We start from the raw sequence: 18,136 nt of genomic DNA on the forward strand, positions 1-18,136 counted from the left end.
TGAGCAGCGACCCTGGGAATCTTTCTTTTGGTGTTTTTCAGAGTCAGTAGAAAGGGCTCTTTAGTGTCCTAAGTTGTCATAACTGTGACCTTAATTGCCTACCGTCTGTAAGCTGTTAGTGTTTTAACGACCGTTCCACAGGCGCATGTTCATTAATTGTTTATGGTTCATTGAACAAGCATGGGAAACAGTGTTTAAACCCTTTACAATGAAGATCTGTGAAGTTATTTGGATTTTTACGAATTAGCTTTGAAAGACAGGGTCCTGAAAAGGGACGTTTCTTTTTTTGCTGAGTTTAGTTCCAATTATGCCGTCTGGGAGCGCACAGGCAGCGCCATTGAGGCAATCTCCATTTTGAAGTAGTACATTTCTTTACAATTGGCTGATCCCTCCTGATGACCTGCTTGAACATGACTCCAACAGGGTCATCAGCCAATAAAGTTGTAAGTCACACCCAGTTGACTACATTAAAATGGTGTAAGCCCTCAATGGCTCTGGCAATGCTAAAACAGCCTTTTGGCCACTAGAGGCCTCTATCATTCTCTATGGGTCAGGCAAAGAGGTAAACGCTACTGGGGATTGCTATTACTGTATTACTAGACTACAGCAACTACTAGACAATCCCAATACAATGCGTTCTTTGAGCCTTAATGTGCTTTGAGACCTAAGGTAAGGATCTTTAGGAATGTAATTTATACGTCAGATAACACCCATCTCACTTATATTAACCACGCCTACCATTTCCACTGCGCCAGGTAATCTTGTAGCCAGTTGCCCTGGAAACTGGTGACCATGTGATGCGTATCCTCTGAGAGGTGACATCAATGATACGCAGGCCGCTAACCGTGCTTGAGCCGTTGTTGCCATTGGTCCTGGCCGAGAGGGTGACCACCTCCCCGATACGTTGACCAATCACAGCCGCCACGCCCAGGACCACAGCTGTGTCTGGCTGCAGCCCCTCCACCGTATAGGACGAGGCCTCTGGCCCCAGAACACGGGACTGCTCCGCATCTAGGAGAGATACACACTGTTAAAGACACACACTGGGACTGCTCTGCATCTAAAAGAGAAGGTGAGAGACAGTAACATATACATACATAAATAGGGACTGCTGATATAATTATGTTATCACAACATTGTATTTCTAAGGACTAGTTTATCACAAAATCATTCCAAGCATAATTCAGCTGACACTTACTGTTGCCTTGTCTCCAAGTGACCCTGTACCCTGTCGCACCGGAAACCCCTGTCCAGGCGATTCGGAGTCGCCGACCATTGGTGTTTGTCACACGCAGGTTAGTCACTCTCTCCAATGCTTGTTCTGAAATCACACATCAATAAGAACATTGCAGTTCAGTGCACCACCAAACTACTTCCCATGTTCAATATCAAACGTACATTTCCCATTTCAAAACATTTTGCCATTTCGTGTCTACTAAACACGACCCTCTTCTCTTATCTGTCTGTGCTTGCCTCAGCTCACCTCCCCTCAGTATCACTATTCACCACCTATTCACATTGACAATCAGCTGGCAGCCATTCATCACACAGCCACAGTACAGCACTGTTTACCAAACTGGGAAACACACTGCAACCCTGAGCCAAGATCTGCACGCATTCAATCCATCCACATCCTCTCTCTCACAGGCTGGAGCACGCACTAGCATACAATCAGTGTGTGTGTGTGTGTGTGTGTGTGTGTGTGTGTGTCTCACCTGCTTTGATGTAGACAGTGACTGGGTCCCCCTCGCTGTCTCCCACCACAGCTGTCACGCTGACCCCATAAGATACGCCCTCCGTCAGACCCTTAAGGTCAAGGATCGTCTGGCTTCCAGGGATACTGCGGGTTTCCTCTGTTTGCGCTGTAAGTACAGAGTGTTAAAACATATGTGACTTCCGGGCTAAAGTAGTGCACTATATAGGGAGGGAATAGGGCGTCATTTGAGATGTGCCCTTACCTTCAGTGTTGACCATGAGGATACGGTACTGCGTTGCCCCGGCAACCCCTGTCCATCCCAGTCGCACAGTGCTGCCCAGGTACTCTACCACTCGCAGGTTGGACACCCTCCCCACCGGCTGTTCCACTGTACACATGAGGGGGGAGGAAAGTCAGTAAAATGGTGAAACAAATAAGATACAAATAATAAGTGAAATATAGAAGTAAATATAAAATACAAAGGGGCTAAAACAAAGCGGGTGCGCCTGCCCCTATCCCTGACCTGTGGGAGAGGTGGAGACGGGGGTGGCCTCTTCTCGTCCCTCATACAGGGTGAACAAGGTGATGACATACTCAGTGCTGGGCTGCAGCCCTGACAGATCATAAATAGTGGTGTTCCTGGAGAACGACTGACTCTGCATTCTGCCACCTGAGGAGAGAGAGACTACAGTAAGGCAGTTTGACGTTGACAGTGAGTCAGCGAGGGTACATCTATGTTTGTGTGCGTGGATCGGTGTACTCAATGTTGAGGGGTTTGAAAGTACATGAATCTTTTGCTTGTATGTGTGAGTGTACGTGTGTGTGCACACTCGTGTGGCGTACGTGTGTGTGTGTGTCCTTACGTGTGTATGCAAGCATGAGTGTGTGTGTATGTGTGTGTCTGACCTTCTCCCTGCCTCCACTCCAGGCGGTATCCCCTGGCAGACTGGATGAAGTTCCAGGTGAGGCGGATGGAGGAGGGCCCGGTGGTGGCTGCCCTCAGCACCTGCTGCTCCAGACGCTCTGCATGGGGGGAACAGAGACAACACAACCATGGGTCTTATCAACTGATATATCATGGTATGCCAGAACCTCTTAAAAACCCATTCAGGGTGATGGGGTCAAATTGGGGTCATGATAGGGGCTGCACCAAATGTTTGATGTATTATAATAATTGACTATGCTTATGTTGTATTAATAGAAGGGGAGGGGCTATGGGACCCCTCCTCCTCCACATTTATAGGGTCCTAGACTACTGATTAAGATTATATATATTCATTATAAGGTTTTAAAATTGTTCCACAGTCTTTTCTAAGTCTCTGCATCTTATAAAGAAATGGTCTGAGAAATGTGTTAATTATTGCATGGGGTCTGTGAAAAAGCACTTCAAAGATAAACATAGAGCCCTGCAGGGGAGTAAAAGAGATAAGAGGCTAGTCAGACATACTTCTATAAATCAACTTGGGGGAGTGGACAGTTACTGCTGAGGCTTTAGAAAACACTGGAACTATTGTTTCTCTCTTGCACGTTTGTATAGCTGTGTATGCATGGGCTTGGTCGGATGAGTAGCAGGTAATGACGTATGCAGTAACATCACTAGGGCTGGACTTCGGGCTTAATAAAATAACTTGGGACTTTTCCTATGGGGCAGAACTCAGGAGAGACATCAGTTGTATGTGTGATGTTTGATCTTTGACTTCTGTCTACAGCTGTATTTTGATTAAAATTGTTAGGATTTATAAGTGCACATTTTGAGTGTTCCTTATTTGATAAGTAAATAAAACGGAGCACAGAAAAACGGAACCAACAAGGGGATATTTAAGCAAGAAGGCACAAGGGGGTGTGGTATATGGCCAATATACCACAGCTAAGGGTTGTTCTTACCGCAAACGCCCAAGGTGCCTTGCTATTATAAACTGGTTACCAACGTATTTAGAACAGTAAAAATAAATGTTTCGTAATACCCATGGTATAGCTGATATACCACGGCTTTCAGCCAATCAGCATTCAGGGCTCGAACCACCCAGTTTATAATCAGCTATTAGAGGGGATTTCAATTCATAATGCATCTTAGTTGGACTGCCGGTATACTTGTTTAGAACAACTCTTAGCTACACAAACATTGTGTGTTTCCCCTTCCATTTGAGATCAAAGATCCCAGAGAGGAGCATTAGGAGGCATTCTGTTTTAAATAACTACAGTATGCTACCCCCTCCCTGATTTCAATCCAGACCAATAAACATGATGATGACTCAGCTTTAAGTCAAACAACACAAATCCCCTGTTAAGTGAAGACATCCCTCAAAAATGTGTCATACACAGGAAGCGGTATGTGTGTGTGTTTGTGTGTGTGTTTTCTGCACAGTATGCATGTGTGCAACAGATTTAACTTCCAAAAAAAGGAGAAACTGTAAATATTTAGTAAGCAGAATAATATCGTTATCTGTCTTCCTCTATTTCCTCTATTTTCTACTGCCTCTATTATCCTCCTTTACACTACGGTCTGTTGGACGCAGCAGAAAGAGTCTTTCATAAAGGCATTCTTTCACTGGCTAAAATGAACCACAAGTGGAAGTTACTGACACAAAGACTGAAAGGAAAATAGAGTGAGAGGAAAATAGAACGAGAGGAAAATAGAGCGAGAGGAAAATAGAGCGAGAGGAAAATAGAACGAGAGGAAAATAGAACGAGAGGAAAATAGAACGAGAGGAAAATAGAACGAGAGGAAAATAGAGTGAGAGGAAAATAGAACGAGAGGAAAATAGAGCGAGAGGAAAATAGAGCGAGAGGAAAATAGAACGAGAGGAAAATAGACTGAGAGGAAAATAGAACGAGAGGAAAATAGAACGAGAGGAAAATAGAACGAGAGGAAAATAGAGTGAGAGGAAAATAGAACGAGAGGAAAATAGAGCGAGAGGAAAATAGAGCGAGAGGAAAATAGAACGAGAGGAAAATAGAACGAGAGGAAAATAGAACGAGAGGAAAATAGAACGAGAGGAAAATAGACTGAGAGGAAAATAGAACGAGAGGAAAATAGAGTGAGAGGAAAATAGAACGAGAGGAAAATAGAGCGAGAGGAAAATAGAACGAGAGGAAAATAGACTAATAGGAAAATAGAACGAGAGGAAAATAGACTAATAGGAAAATAGAACGAGAGGAAAATAGACTGAGAGGAAAATAGAATGAGAGCGAGAGAGGAGGAGAGGGAAATCTGTTTGTGTTTCAGTGATCTCTCCAAATTTGCTTAACTTTGTAAAGTGCTTAGGAAGTTACTGAATCGCGTGTGTGTGTGTTGTGTATGCGTGGTGTGTGTGTGTATGCGTGTCTGCCATGCATACATGGGTGTGTGTGTAGCTCTATACCTATCTTGAACCTGGTGGTAGCACCAGGACCCTCTGTGTTGCCTTCGTAGAGAGCGATGACAGTGACAATGTACTCAGCGTCTGGCTGCAGGTTCAACAGGGTGTGAGTCTCACTGTCACCAGCCACCTCCACAGATTCCACATCACGACCTGGGAGAGACACAGAGGCAGGGGGAGAGGATAGAGGGATGGTCGGAGAGGAGACAGGAGAGATGGGTGGGGGGAGAGGAGAGGAGAGGGGGTGGGGGTGGGGGGAGAGATGGGGGAGAGGAGAGAGGGGGGAGATGAGAGATGGGTGGGGGAGAGGAGAGCAGAGGAGAGAAGATAGAGGAAGGTATGGAGGGGTGAAAGAAAAGGACAAGGACAGTTGTTGTGCACATATAAATTGTGTCACTGACTGCTCACTATGACTGCTCACTATACAAAGTATTAACAGCCTTGCTGATTCTCTCATAAATTCCATTCTGTGTCACTATAGATTTCTGAAGAACAACCCTTCTGTGTAAATATACATGTTAATAAGGTACGTCTATATTGATTGGTGCATGGGTATACTGGCACATAATCTGCTGTCAATGGTCACTGTCTCTCTCCTTACCGGTGAATGGTCCCCAGACCAGTCTGTAGGCCCTGGCTCCACCCACTCCTCTCCACAACACCCGGACACTACGCTCTGACACAGTATCCACTGACAGCTGCTGGGCCGCTTCTAGACGCACTGCAAGACAGACATAACACGCACACGCAAACACACACAAAAATAGTGCTAAACACAGTGCACATACTGAAATAGGGCACAGATTAACAATATATAAGAGCTTCAGACTTTTTATGTTTACTGCAGCGCAAATAGTCACCACCAGATGGCAGTATGACGTTCTAACGATTTGAAAGAATAGTGTCGGAGAAAGACGTGCAAAGCTCCCTATCTGGCGATGACAACCTTTCTGATCACTGTTACCTTTCCACCTATGGTTCACATAAAGTCACAAATGCATGAGACCAATCGGTATGGTTTACATGGCATGAAATCCATCCATTCAAAAACAGTTCCAAATGATTTCCTCTTAATGAAGCCTTCCCACGACTGCCACACGGCACTGTGCTTGCTGTGAGGTCAGGCTCAGGAGCATGACAACTGTAGAACTTCTGTTCTCCTCTTCCATTGACAAACAATGGTTCACAACAATGGCTCAAACTGTGTTTGACCAGATACAATGCTATTTCACAGGAAACAAATTGACAACAGAATTTCAGCATGCTTATAGGGAAGCACAGCACACAGCACACACAAATGACTGATGATTGGCTGAGAGAAATTGATCATAAAATGATTGTGGGGACTGTCTTGTTAGACTTCAGTGCAGCTTTTGACATTATCGATCATAGTCTGCTGCTGGAAAAATGTATGTGTCATGGCTTTACACCCCCTGCTATTATATGGATAAAGAGTTACCTGTCTAACAGAACACAGAGGGTGTTCTTTAATGGAAGCCTCTCAAATATAATCCAATTAGAATCAGGAATTCCCCAGGGTAGCTGTTTAGGCCACTTGTTTTTTTCAATTTTTACTAACGACATGCCACTGGCTTTGAGTACAGCCAGTGTGTCTAAGTATGCGGATGACTCAACACTATACACATCAGCTACTACAGCGACTGAAATGACTGCAACCCTCAACAAAGAGCTGCTGTTAGTTTCAGAGTGGGTGGCAAGGAATAAGTTAGCCCTATATATTAGTAAAACTAAAACATTGTATTTGGAACAAAACACTCACTAAACCCTAAACCTCAACTAAATCTTGAAATAAATAATGTGGAAATTGAGCAAGTTGAGATGACTAAACTGCTTGGAGTAACCATAGATTGTAAACTGTCATGGTCAAAACATATTAATACAACAGTAGCTAAGATGGGGAGAAGTCTGTTGATAATAAAGCAATGCTCTGCCTTCTTAACAACACTATCAACAAGGCAGGTCCTAAAGGCCCTAGTTTTGTCGCACCTTGACTACTGTTCAGTCGTGTGGTCAGGTGCCACAAAAAAGGACTTAGGAAAATTGCAATTGGCTCAGAACATGGCAGCACGGGTAGCCCTTGGATGTACACAGAGAGCTAATATTAATAATATGCATGTCAATCTTTCCTAGCTCAAAGTGGAGGAGAGATTGACTTCATCACTACTTGTATTTGTGAGTGGTATTGACATGTTGAATGCACCGAGCTGTCTGTCTAAACTACTGGCACACAGCTCAGACACTCATGCATACCCCACAAGACATGCCACAAGAGGTCTCTTCACAGTCCCCAAGTCCAGAACAGACTATGGGAGGTGCACAGTACTACATAGAGCCATGACTACATGGAACTTTATTCCACATCAAGTAACTAACGCAAGCCGTAAAATGATATTTACAAAATAAGATAAAAAAACACCTTATGGAACAGCGGGGACTGTGAAGCAACACAAACATTGACACACACACACACACACACACACACACACACACACACACACACACACACACACACACACACACACACACACACACACACACACACACACACACACACACACACAATAACATACGCACTATACATACACATGGATTTAGTACTGTAGATATGTGGTAGTGGTGGAGTAGGGGCCTGAGGGCACACAGTGTGTTGTGAAATCTGTGAATGTATTGTAATGTTTTTAAAATGGTATAAACTAAATTGCCTTAGTTTTGCTGGACCCCAGGAAGAGTAGGGATCCATAACAATGGGGATCCATAACAAATACAAATACACCAATAATGTGAAGTTCACTTAAAACAGAAGATGATATGATGCATCATGCAGTACTGACTGAGGGTAATGGGAGAGAGGGTGTGGTGTACTTACATGTCCGTGACGTGAGGGTGGCGGGGGAGGCAGAGTTTCGGGGGAACAGCGGGTAGAGGGTGAGGACGTACTCTGTGTCGGGCAGTAGCCTCTCCAGGGTGACAGAAGTAGAGTCTGCAGCCAGAGACTGCTCCAATAGCTGGGCCTTGGGCTGACCTGTCAATCAATCACAGCCAGCCATTCACAAGGGTTAGAGCAGGCAACAGGCAAGTAAATACACAGCTGACAATACACATCTTTAAATGCACATGTTTGTGCTTGTAGTGTATGTGTATAATATGAGGAAGATCAAGAGCAGTCTGGAGAACTGTTTGTGTGTGTGTGCCTGCCTGCCTGCCTCTCTGTATGTCTGTCTGTCTGACCTGCAGTCTGAGGCAACCCCAGCCCCACCCAGCTCCACACGCACTTTCAGGCTGTTGCCAAGGCAATGCGCCAGCCTGAGAGGAATGTGTTGCCTGGCGAAATGGGCACAGATCTTCATCCTACCACAGACAAGGCATACAAGGGGTGTGTGTGTGTGTGTGTGTGTGTGTGTGTGTGTGTGTGTGTGTGTGTGTGTGTGTGTGTGTGTGTGTGTGTGTGTGTGTGTGTGTGTAGAGATTGGCAGTATTTCTGTTAGTGAGAGGAAAATATGTATTTCAATTACTTTAGAGAATTTTGTCATATGTATTTCATTGGCCTAAACTACAATCCATATATTTTGTAACAAGATACTTTCAAGACCTATAATTTATATTTTTGAAATACAAAATACTTCTATATCATTTTTTATAACAGTTCACAATTTTGTGACCCCCTTTCACCCTGCATTAGTATCAGAAGTCTGATGACACTATGGTGTGATAAGACTGTCTGCTAACTGATCAAAATGTAAATGTAAAAATGAACACTTGCAAAGCATGCTTGGTCATTTAGCAGACACTCTTATCCAGAGCGACTTACAGTCAGTGCATACTGCATTCAACTAAAGTAGATAAACAACCACATATCACAGTCATAGCAAGTGGAATGTTTTTTGTTACCATTACTGAGAATGTTGTTGTAGTCCTTGCAAATGTATTTTGTACTTAGAAAAGACAAAATACCTGTATTTTAGTTTGATACGTTGGTCTTTAGAGTATCTTGTATTTGTAACAAGACACATCAAAATGTCTCTGTGGGTGTGGGTGTACTGGGTGCATGAATTAGGGCCTGCAGTTGCTTGCTCCTACTCAAAGAATGGCTCCCCCATGTGAAAACTAGGTGAATTACAACAGTAATTCAAAACTGCATTCAAAACTGCATTCAAAACAAATCTCCCGCCTTACCGCATCCCATTTCCCCGTAAAGGTGAGTTTTGATGGGGTTAAGAATTAACATAAAATCAGGAGAAAGGACCACACTTGAATGCAACACTTTGACTAGTTGCCCTCAACGCAGCCCCTTACTAACTCAACAAACACCAGCTGCTACTAACTGCCAATCAGCTTCCACGCCTGTTGCAACGTTTTAACTAGTTGACGTGAACGCAGCTCCTCAACATCATCAGCTGCAACTAATTGCTAATCAGCCTCCACACCTGTCCTCACTCTCCGTAATCACCACTGCCACCCTACTTAAACCTGACCAAACTAAGATTCCTCCTCTGTGTTGTACAGTGCATGTCGCGTTCTACGTCACTGTGTGGTACTAGCCTTATCAAGTGTCTCTTAGGTTCTTCCTGGGGGGGTTGCCATCACCACAGCAACCTAACTACCATGGCGTGATGATGTCTACCTGCCTTGGGCTTCATCCAGCCCGTTCTCATCCCCTCCTGAATCCTTCTTGCATCCATTCAATTTTTCCAATAAATATTCTAAACCCATTTCAATGTCTGCTCCTTTAACTCGTAAAACCAGAGTCGGTGCCTCTTGACAACGCTTCGCTTGAAATGTTCATAAACTAGTGAAGAGCTCAATTTTTTTCTGGCGCTAGCAGGGTTCTCGCCACTCACAATTTCTCTGCATGCCCTTGTTGAAAATGAATGGGGGCAGAAATTCTCCTGCTGAATTCCTTGTTGGTAAAAACCCTAGGTAACATGGAGAAGACTCGCGCTTGAGCCGTTTACTTTCAGTTTTGGCACACCGGCTTCAAACGGCTATAAAAACATGTTTTTTTTATTATTGAAAATATATTTCACAGCGATTTAGATGGTACAAAGAATGATTTCCTACACTATTCAGTGCTTGTTTTCTGAAATTGTGCGAAAAGTGTAGAATTTTAGCAACCAGGAAATGACAGAGCGATGTTTACATTGGCCGTTTCCACTAAATGACACAGTCACAAATTCTAAACAGATTTCCCTTTTTGACAACAGAAGCCTTTTGTTGTAAAATAGAAATTCTGCATTTTAGAATGCGATTTTGCATGTGCCCAAATTTTTTTTTTGGGGGGGGGGGATATTATGAAACACTATCATTTCACTATTACTGCAGATATATTATGGAAATTGTGTGCAGCACCCTTAAAGAATACACACTGACCTAATTTAAAACAAACACACAAGAGTGCCAGTCTGTCCTCCTAAAGGTTCTCCATGTGAGACTGGTACTCCTGCCACACCCTGACTCGGGGATGGAGCTGCCTCGCTGAGTTATGGTGTGTGCGTATGGTGGTAGTTCCTCTGGGGCACGTCACACCACGCACCTCAACACACCCCATAAATAGATCTATCTGACATAACACACCCTTTCCCTGTATAGAATTGCAGCCACATTCAATCCGTACTAGACACCTGAAGTTTCCCTATGTCTCTCCTGCATAGTTTTTAACGTCTCTGTAAAACTATCTGTAAAAGTGTATGTGATATTTGTGGTAGTGATTGGGTAATAAAACTCTTCGTTGCCAGGCAGGGAGCGACGGAGGGCGGTATAAGGTGAGACGTCGTATCTCACCATAGTACTGCATACTACCCTGCTGTCCTTAAAACTACACTCAGATTTACATTTCTCAACTTGCCACATGTAGGTTTTTATCCCCATCCCTCCCTCTCTCCCCCCTTTCTGTGTCTGTTACACTCTCACCTGCAAAGAAAAGATGTAAGGAGTTTAGTGTTTTGTAACGTCAGTTAACATGAAAGCATGTATTTCTCCTTCATCTGTGAACAATCAATCAAATGTTATAAAGCCATGTTTACATCAGCAGTTGTCACAAAGAATGAGAGTATGCGTGACTGAGCAGTAGCCGGTGTATAGGTGTTTAGGAATGTGTGTGTGTGTCTGTGTGAGTGTGAGCATGAGTGTGTGTGTTTGTACATGCGTGCACGTGTCTCACCTCGGGGTCCATAGGTGAGTCGGTAGCCCTGGAACTGTGAGGTGGGAGCATCCCAGGTCAGGGAGAGGGAGAAGAAACCAGCCTGGACCAGACGAAGACCAGACACCCCCGGTAGCGAGTCTGAGAAACGAGGGGTGGAGAGGCAGATGAGACATACGTGTGTTCTACGAGGATGGTTTGGCTTCACATTGGAGAGTGACACATTGAGGAGAAACGGGAGAGAACTTGTTAGTGCCTAAAGAAAGACAGATGTGGAGAGAGGAGATTATATGACATGTCATTGAGAGGTAAGAAAGACTGTGTTGGTATGGTATTCAGAACTCATCTAAAATATACATAGATTGAAAGTAAAGATAAAGCTCCATTTATAAAGTGGTCTTGCTCCTTCCTGTCATCCCCATATCCTCCCCTTCCACACCCGTCTGTCAAATGTAATTGAAATGTATTGACATTTTACTGTCCTCCAGGCTTCCACCGCCCCTCTTCCTCCCTGCATCTTTCTGTGTGTACTCATTGATTCGTGCATTGGTTTCTAATTATCTCAGCTTCTCCCCTCCCCCCTCCCTCCCTCTGCTGCCTCTGTCCCACCCTCTCTCTGTGAACTCACTGGTTCTTGCCTTGGCGGACACAGGCTCTCCCACACTGTTGGGATACTGGGCGATGACCGTCACCAGGTAGTCTGTCCCTGACTTCAGCTCTCTAGCCACGAAGCTCCTCTGACTTGCAGACACTGTCTCCTGCAGGGGGGAGAAGGAGGGGTTAGAACAAGAGGTGCTCAGTTCTGCTCCCCTGAGGGGCTGCAGCGTCATCTGATTTTTGATAAGAGACTGGTTTCTACCTGAAAAACTAGGCGTGTGTGCACTTTCTAGACAAATAGGATCACAAAAAAAAGAAAGGCAGCAGGATTGCAGAACTTGAGGATTGCACTTGTGCACCCCTGACATATATATATACATGTAAGCTGACATACAAAGCTACTGCTGTAAATGGGTCTTCAATGTAATAACATAGCAACAGGTTTTGTCAAAGCCTTTGACAGGGGAGAATGTTTCCTTTAATCTATGTAATTCCTCATTATGGTCATGAGTAGGGTTTCAAAGGGAGGGTATATTACTTGAAACATTCTAAGTTTACCAGTAAACGACCAGAATTTTGGTAATTTTAAAAGAGTTTATGTATTTATCACAAGACATCTAGTAGCCTTTTTGGGTTCTTCAGATTATCAAAAGTGTAATTATCTCTGGCCCTCTGTGTGGCCTCAACACATCAAATATATAAAATATTAAAATAATATGATTTAAAAAAGAAAAGAATGACAAAGCTGTAAAACATTATACTAAATATAAACCATCAACTTAGTGAATACCATTGGTGTTCAATCTGAGGGTTTCAGTATGAAATCTATTTATTTATTTTACTACTGTATGTCAATATCTCTTTGTTGTTGTAAATGTTTTGGCACCAAACTGGTGGCAGTTGTGAAAAAAGTCAAAGTTGGAAGAGTTACAGAGTTAATTGAAAATAATGCAATTGTTGATTAGATGCTTTTTTTATTAATTAGGCAATTTTCTCTTGAACCATATGGTCTATCCACTAGAAACTCATGGACCATATGGTCTATCCACTAGAAACTCATGGACCATATGGTCTATCCACTAGAAACTCATGGACCATATGGTCTATCCACTAGAAACTCATGGACCATATGGTCTATCCACTAGAAACTCATGGATCATATGGTCTATCCACTAGAAACTCATGAACCATATGGACACAGATACAGTATAATAAATGAATGCTATATATGAATAAAAAAAAGGTAATTATTGTATAAATGACCAACATTACCATAGATGACGTGTTAATTACCAGAATTACAGAGGATTCTGGTAACTTTGGTAAATTACCAGTAGCTTTGCAACCCTAGTCATGATTGCCAACACACACACCCAGTCACAGAGGGGGAATTTCACTGTTTTCCTGCCAATGTTTAATCTGCACAGACACAGAAATTCAATTAAACTCCAGATCCACCCATTGAAACATGTTCCTACTCAACCCAATCCCTCTCTCGCTGTCTGTCTGCCATGTAATCAGGCTCCCTGGCTGCACCCACTCCCAGAACTGCAATGAGCCATTAGAATCTGGGTCACATCTACAGTATGAGCTGCTGCCCATCCCCTGAGTCAGGAATGAACACCACCCAACCAGCAATGCCCACCTGACGCAGCTCCGCTGTGATTGGCTGGCCAAGGCCAGAGAGGGGCGTGTACTGCACCACATAGCCAGTCACAGGCCCCCCTGCGGGAGTCCACCGGAACCTGAGCGAATCAGAGGTCTGGCTTGAGAACTGGAGGTTAGAGGGACCGGAGAAGGCATCTGCAAGAAAAAAGAGAGAAAGAGAGAGGTAGAGTGGAGGAGAGGTAAGACAATGAAAGGGAGATAAATATAGAGAGGGGATGTTTATAGTGTAATAGACTGTAATGTATTGTACTGAGCTGTGTGTGTTTACCATCGCTAGCGTACACTCCACCAGAGCTGGAACAAACACGCGGGCCCACCAGGGAGAGCAGTGTGTTAAGCAACTTAAAGTCCCCCACAAAGAATGTGTAGTCTCTCTGAGGAGGAGTGGCTATCAGAGCCAACTCAGTCTGGTCTGCACTCTTTATACCTGACAGAAACAAAAACAACCAGTTAAATACTGTACACACCCAAACTATCAAGATATACAGCCTGAGGCTTGTGGTCGGGTTTAATGAGTCAATTTGGCATTTGGCAGATGGTGTCGGAACATCAGGTCTCAGACCAACAGGTTCTACCTCCAGGCCATAAGACTGCGGAACAGTTAAACCTAGCTATATACCTGCACAGACCTTCTATTCGCCTACTTCTCGTGCTTTTCTATACTTCTTGTTAATATTTTGATTTTGTCATCTGACTTTGATATTTTCATATTGATATTTCTACTACACTGTTGAGGAGCGCTTGCAAGTAAGCATTTCACTGTACTGTTTACACCTGCTGTATCCTGTGCATGTGACAAATAAACTGATTTTGAATGTCTTCCCAAACCTACCCACTGCAAACATCTCCACTCCCAGACTCCGCAGCTTCTGAGCTGGGTCTCTTACACTGTCTTGAGACTTCCCATCTGTGATCAGTATACAGACCTGCATATATATGAGAGAGGGAGAGGGAGAGGGAGAGGGAGAGGGAGAAATATGTCATGGTCTGTCACAGGACAAAATATAGTCTGTCTTTCAGCCCACTCTATCCCCCCTCAAACCTTTGAGACATTCCGGATGGAAGTGGGGTTGAAGAAGTTGTCAGCGACAAATTTGAGGCCAGCACCGGTGCGAGTGTTGCCTCCCTTATAGTTGAGGTTTTCCACAGCGCTGACCAGCTCTGTGCCATTCAGGTACGTGGTGAAGGTGAACTCCACTCTGAACGGGACAAAACACACAACAATAAACAACTTCATTACCTGGGAAAAACCATACACTATTATTATGGCAGTAAGAAAGAAAGAGAGGAAGAGACAAGAACGGAGAGTCAGGTGTTATAGATTGATATTGTCACGAGAAACAAACATAACAGACAAAACTCTCAGTGTCTGACCTTGAGGTGTCGCTGTACTGCACAGCGCCGAAGCGGATCCCTGATTGGCCCACGGAGCTGGTGAAGGGCTTGACAATACCGGCCATGAAGCCCTTGACCTGCAGGAAGTTGGCCCTGCCGATACTGGACGAGCCATCTATCAGGAACACTATGTCTGCTGGTCCAACATTATTACACCTGCCTGAGGAGATGTGCATTAGTCTCTGTATCTTAGCTCTGGGAGTCGTGGGCTAGAGTAGGCTAGTATGATGATGCAAGTAGAGAGAATTAGTGCAGAGGCATAGTATGACAGAATAGATAGCTGTTTTACTGTAGGCAGGGGGGTCAATTTACCTTGGGCTTCAGCCTGGTGCACTGAGGACAGCAGGAACGCCAGGGGGAAAACCCAGCTCCACATCTTCACAACCTGCACACAGACGCACACAACCGTTACAAAATACACATTCACATGCACATCTACACTGTAGACACACATCTACACTGAGTTGTAAAATATACACATAAACACAGACTGAGTGTGGTCTGCCTCACAGCTGTCCCACAGTGTGTCCTCAATAAGTCAGTGAGGCCTCTGAGGGTCACAGAGTGGAGGGACACATCACTCTACAGCCTGCCTTGCATCCCCCTCACTTCCCTACAAGGACCTCACCATGTCACAGCTCAATGGAGCTAACTAACTAACACTCTCGGTGAAGAAAGACTACTCACATTGAACACCAATATCACAACAACAAAAAACTCCTGGCCTTAGTCAGGAGGAAAAGGATGCAAGTTATTATTTATTTTTGAATTTTTGGGGAACAGGAGAGAAGTTAACCAAGCTATTAAGCACAGGCCTCAGACGATTAGCTAGTGATCACTGTTCAGAGCCATCTCTTATTTGTCATGCAATACCTTGCCTCATGCAATACCTTGCCTCATGCAATGGTTTAGGATCTGGCAATAGGGTCTGTTTCTTTCCGCGACATGGCTGTTCAAAAACAGGCAAGGTGATGCACAAGAGAAGTAGGGATGGGCATTTGAAATGATTTCACTATTCAAAAAATATAATGATTAGTCTAAAAATAAATAACTACAATTCTCTACTCTATTGCCCAATCAGAATAATGCAAAATGCCACAACAGGGTGCTATTCCAGTAGTATTTGGCTAACAGTAGCTTAGGCTAACATCAACAGTGAAAGAGTCTGATATTCGCCATCATAGAACTGATTCTGTTTAAAAAAAATAGTTTTCTGTTGAGTGTTTAGCATTGATCTGTGTCAGGTCTTCTGGACCCTGTTGGTGTGCGCCTATAGGCTAATCCCTATTTGAAGAGGTGAAAATAGCATACCGCTGTTAGGTCTGACCGGAGGGCTAAATGCTCTATGATAGTAAAATGCCTTTTCATGTAAAACCCATCCCATAACCCATGAGAGAAAATGAGCTTGAACATTAAAACTATCAGTTATCAACATCCTCAGAACTGTAGGTTACACTTACAGTGCACAATGGACTGTCAAAGACACGTGACATCTGAAGCAGAGTAGCTTAATGTGCCGTATAAACACTATATTCTAAAGTTTGCTGTTTTATTAAATTAAGCATTTAAAATGTCATGGTATATCCTTCTGTGTAACGATATAACATGGACAATTTCATTTAAACAAAGCTTTTTCGTTATTAAAAATAGGCCTAAAAAAATATATCCAAAAATGAATAGCCTACCCTCATAAGTGTTTAAACACTAACGTCTGTTCGGAAATCCGGATATTCGATTAACCATGACCATCCCCAGAGATCTACCATAGTGACATCTGCTGGTCAATAAATAGCAGCGTGTGAATACCAGATAGAAGCTTTTTATTTGTTGATTAAAACTCCATGGAGCAGCGGTAAGCCATTATCTGAAGTAGCCTAGAATCAGTTTTTCGCCTTCCAGTTTACTATTTTTCAAAAAACGGAATCTATGGCATTATTTAGGATGCTTAAGACAGAAGCTTATACTATACTAAATAAAACTAATTATTTGAACAACAGTGCAGAAAGTGTGGTTTCACATTAAAAAAAATCTAAATAGTGTGTATTTTTAATGGGATTCACCCTCACGTCCCTGAATATTCCATAGTTCCCTACTCTATCTGCTAAACTTCCGGTCAGGTGAAACAGTTTGTACAAAATCCTAACTAGACTTATAAGTACAGTGTCCAGTAGGTGTCAGTGTTTGAAAGCAGCTTGGAATCGAAGAAAGCACCAAAATCAGTGGGATCTCGCATTTTCCAACACACGGTTTGTAAAAGCATGTGATCAAACTAAGCTTCGGACGTCATTGATGACGTACTTCTGATAAAGTGATACACACATCGGCACACTGCTTCGAAGTTAGCTGCTTAGCGATTTCGAGACATGCCTCGGAGCTCCGGTATCAAATGTAACATCACTAGAATCCAGCCAGAGTGAGGATATCCAACATGTTTTTTAAAATTTTTATATAACCGACAAACTGCATTCAGAATGACTGCCCGACTGGGACAACTACGATATGAAACGACCTAAACTGGAACAACCATTTCAGTAACAGGTGCAAAAGTCCAAGTAACAGATTGGATTAGTTTAGAAAAATGTATGTTATTAATATTTGAATAGCATGAGATTAATGAATCAATCAATGTACATGCAAAAACATAGATATTGAAACAAACAATTCTAAAAATCAATAGATTAGGCTAGGAAATATGGTAATGATGGGCGTGGTTTTGGTTTAACACTGGTTATTAACACCAACACTGGGGTTATTTTACACCAACAAATGTTAATTTAACACTTACAGAGTTAATTTAACACCTGAATCTACACTAGAAATGTTACACTGAAAACTCAACACTAGGTAATACTGGCCAATTTGCAGTGCAGATTTTGGCGAGAGTGAAACCTCTCACTTCGCAATCCCTCAACAGAAGAGCGACTACAGATAACAACCAGACGCTACTTTGGTACAAGTCACACCAACAGGGACCACTTCAAACCTGCCATGGGTTAAGAGAGGGAAAAAGCCATGTTCTGTTCTGATACCATAACAAACATAGACATTCATAATCATAACTACTGTAGGCTATCCAGATTTCAAACCTTTGAATTAAATACAGTTGAAGTCGGAAGTTTACATACACTTAGGTTGGAGTCATTAAAACTCGTTTTTCAACCACTACACAAATTTGTTGTTAACAAACAATAGTTTTGGCAAGTCAGTTAGGACATCTACTTTGTGCATGACACAAGTAATTTTTCCAACAATTGTTTACAGAGA

The 18,136-nt window shown here is 43.1% G+C and overlaps 1 protein-coding gene and 1 long non-coding RNA gene across 3 annotated transcripts in view; one reads left to right on the forward strand and one right to left on the reverse strand.

Annotated features, from left to right (window-relative positions):
- Nucleotides 1-18,136, reverse strand: part of LOC139542688 (collagen alpha-1(VII) chain-like) — a 100,718-nt gene that overhangs the window by 68,392 nt on the left and 14,190 nt on the right. For both annotated transcript variants that reach the window (XM_071348440.1, XM_071348450.1), the window contains exons 2-18: nt 15,185-15,257; nt 14,852-15,032; nt 14,520-14,676; nt 14,310-14,403; nt 13,746-13,904; nt 13,455-13,612; nt 11,841-11,970; nt 11,234-11,353; nt 7,943-8,098; nt 5,657-5,776; nt 5,059-5,208; nt 2,603-2,719; nt 2,220-2,366; nt 1,959-2,084; nt 1,716-1,862; nt 1,199-1,321; nt 739-1,011 (exon numbers count right to left, since the gene is read on the reverse strand). In XM_071348440.1, the coding sequence (XP_071204541.1) occupies nt 739-1,011; nt 1,199-1,321; nt 1,716-1,862; nt 1,959-2,084; nt 2,220-2,366; nt 2,603-2,719; nt 5,059-5,208; nt 5,657-5,776; nt 7,943-8,098; nt 11,234-11,353; nt 11,841-11,970; nt 13,455-13,612; nt 13,746-13,904; nt 14,310-14,403; nt 14,520-14,676; nt 14,852-15,032; nt 15,185-15,248 (2,422 nt within the window). In that variant the 5' untranslated portion in view covers nt 15,249-15,257. The remainder of the gene's footprint in view (nt 1-738; nt 1,012-1,198; nt 1,322-1,715; nt 1,863-1,958; nt 2,085-2,219; nt 2,367-2,602; nt 2,720-5,058; nt 5,209-5,656; nt 5,777-7,942; nt 8,099-11,233; nt 11,354-11,840; nt 11,971-13,454; nt 13,613-13,745; nt 13,905-14,309; nt 14,404-14,519; nt 14,677-14,851; nt 15,033-15,184; nt 15,258-18,136) is intronic.
- Nucleotides 944-3,435, forward strand: LOC139542709 (uncharacterized). The gene is made up of 3 exons (XR_011668538.1): nt 944-1,072; nt 1,217-1,295; nt 2,625-3,435. It is a non-coding gene; the product is annotated as an uncharacterized lncRNA (long non-coding RNA).

This window comes from Salvelinus alpinus, chromosome 2 (genome assembly GCF_045679555.1).
Source record: "Salvelinus alpinus chromosome 2, SLU_Salpinus.1, whole genome shotgun sequence".
Classification (NCBI taxonomy): Eukaryota; Metazoa; Chordata; class Actinopteri; order Salmoniformes; family Salmonidae; genus Salvelinus; species Salvelinus alpinus.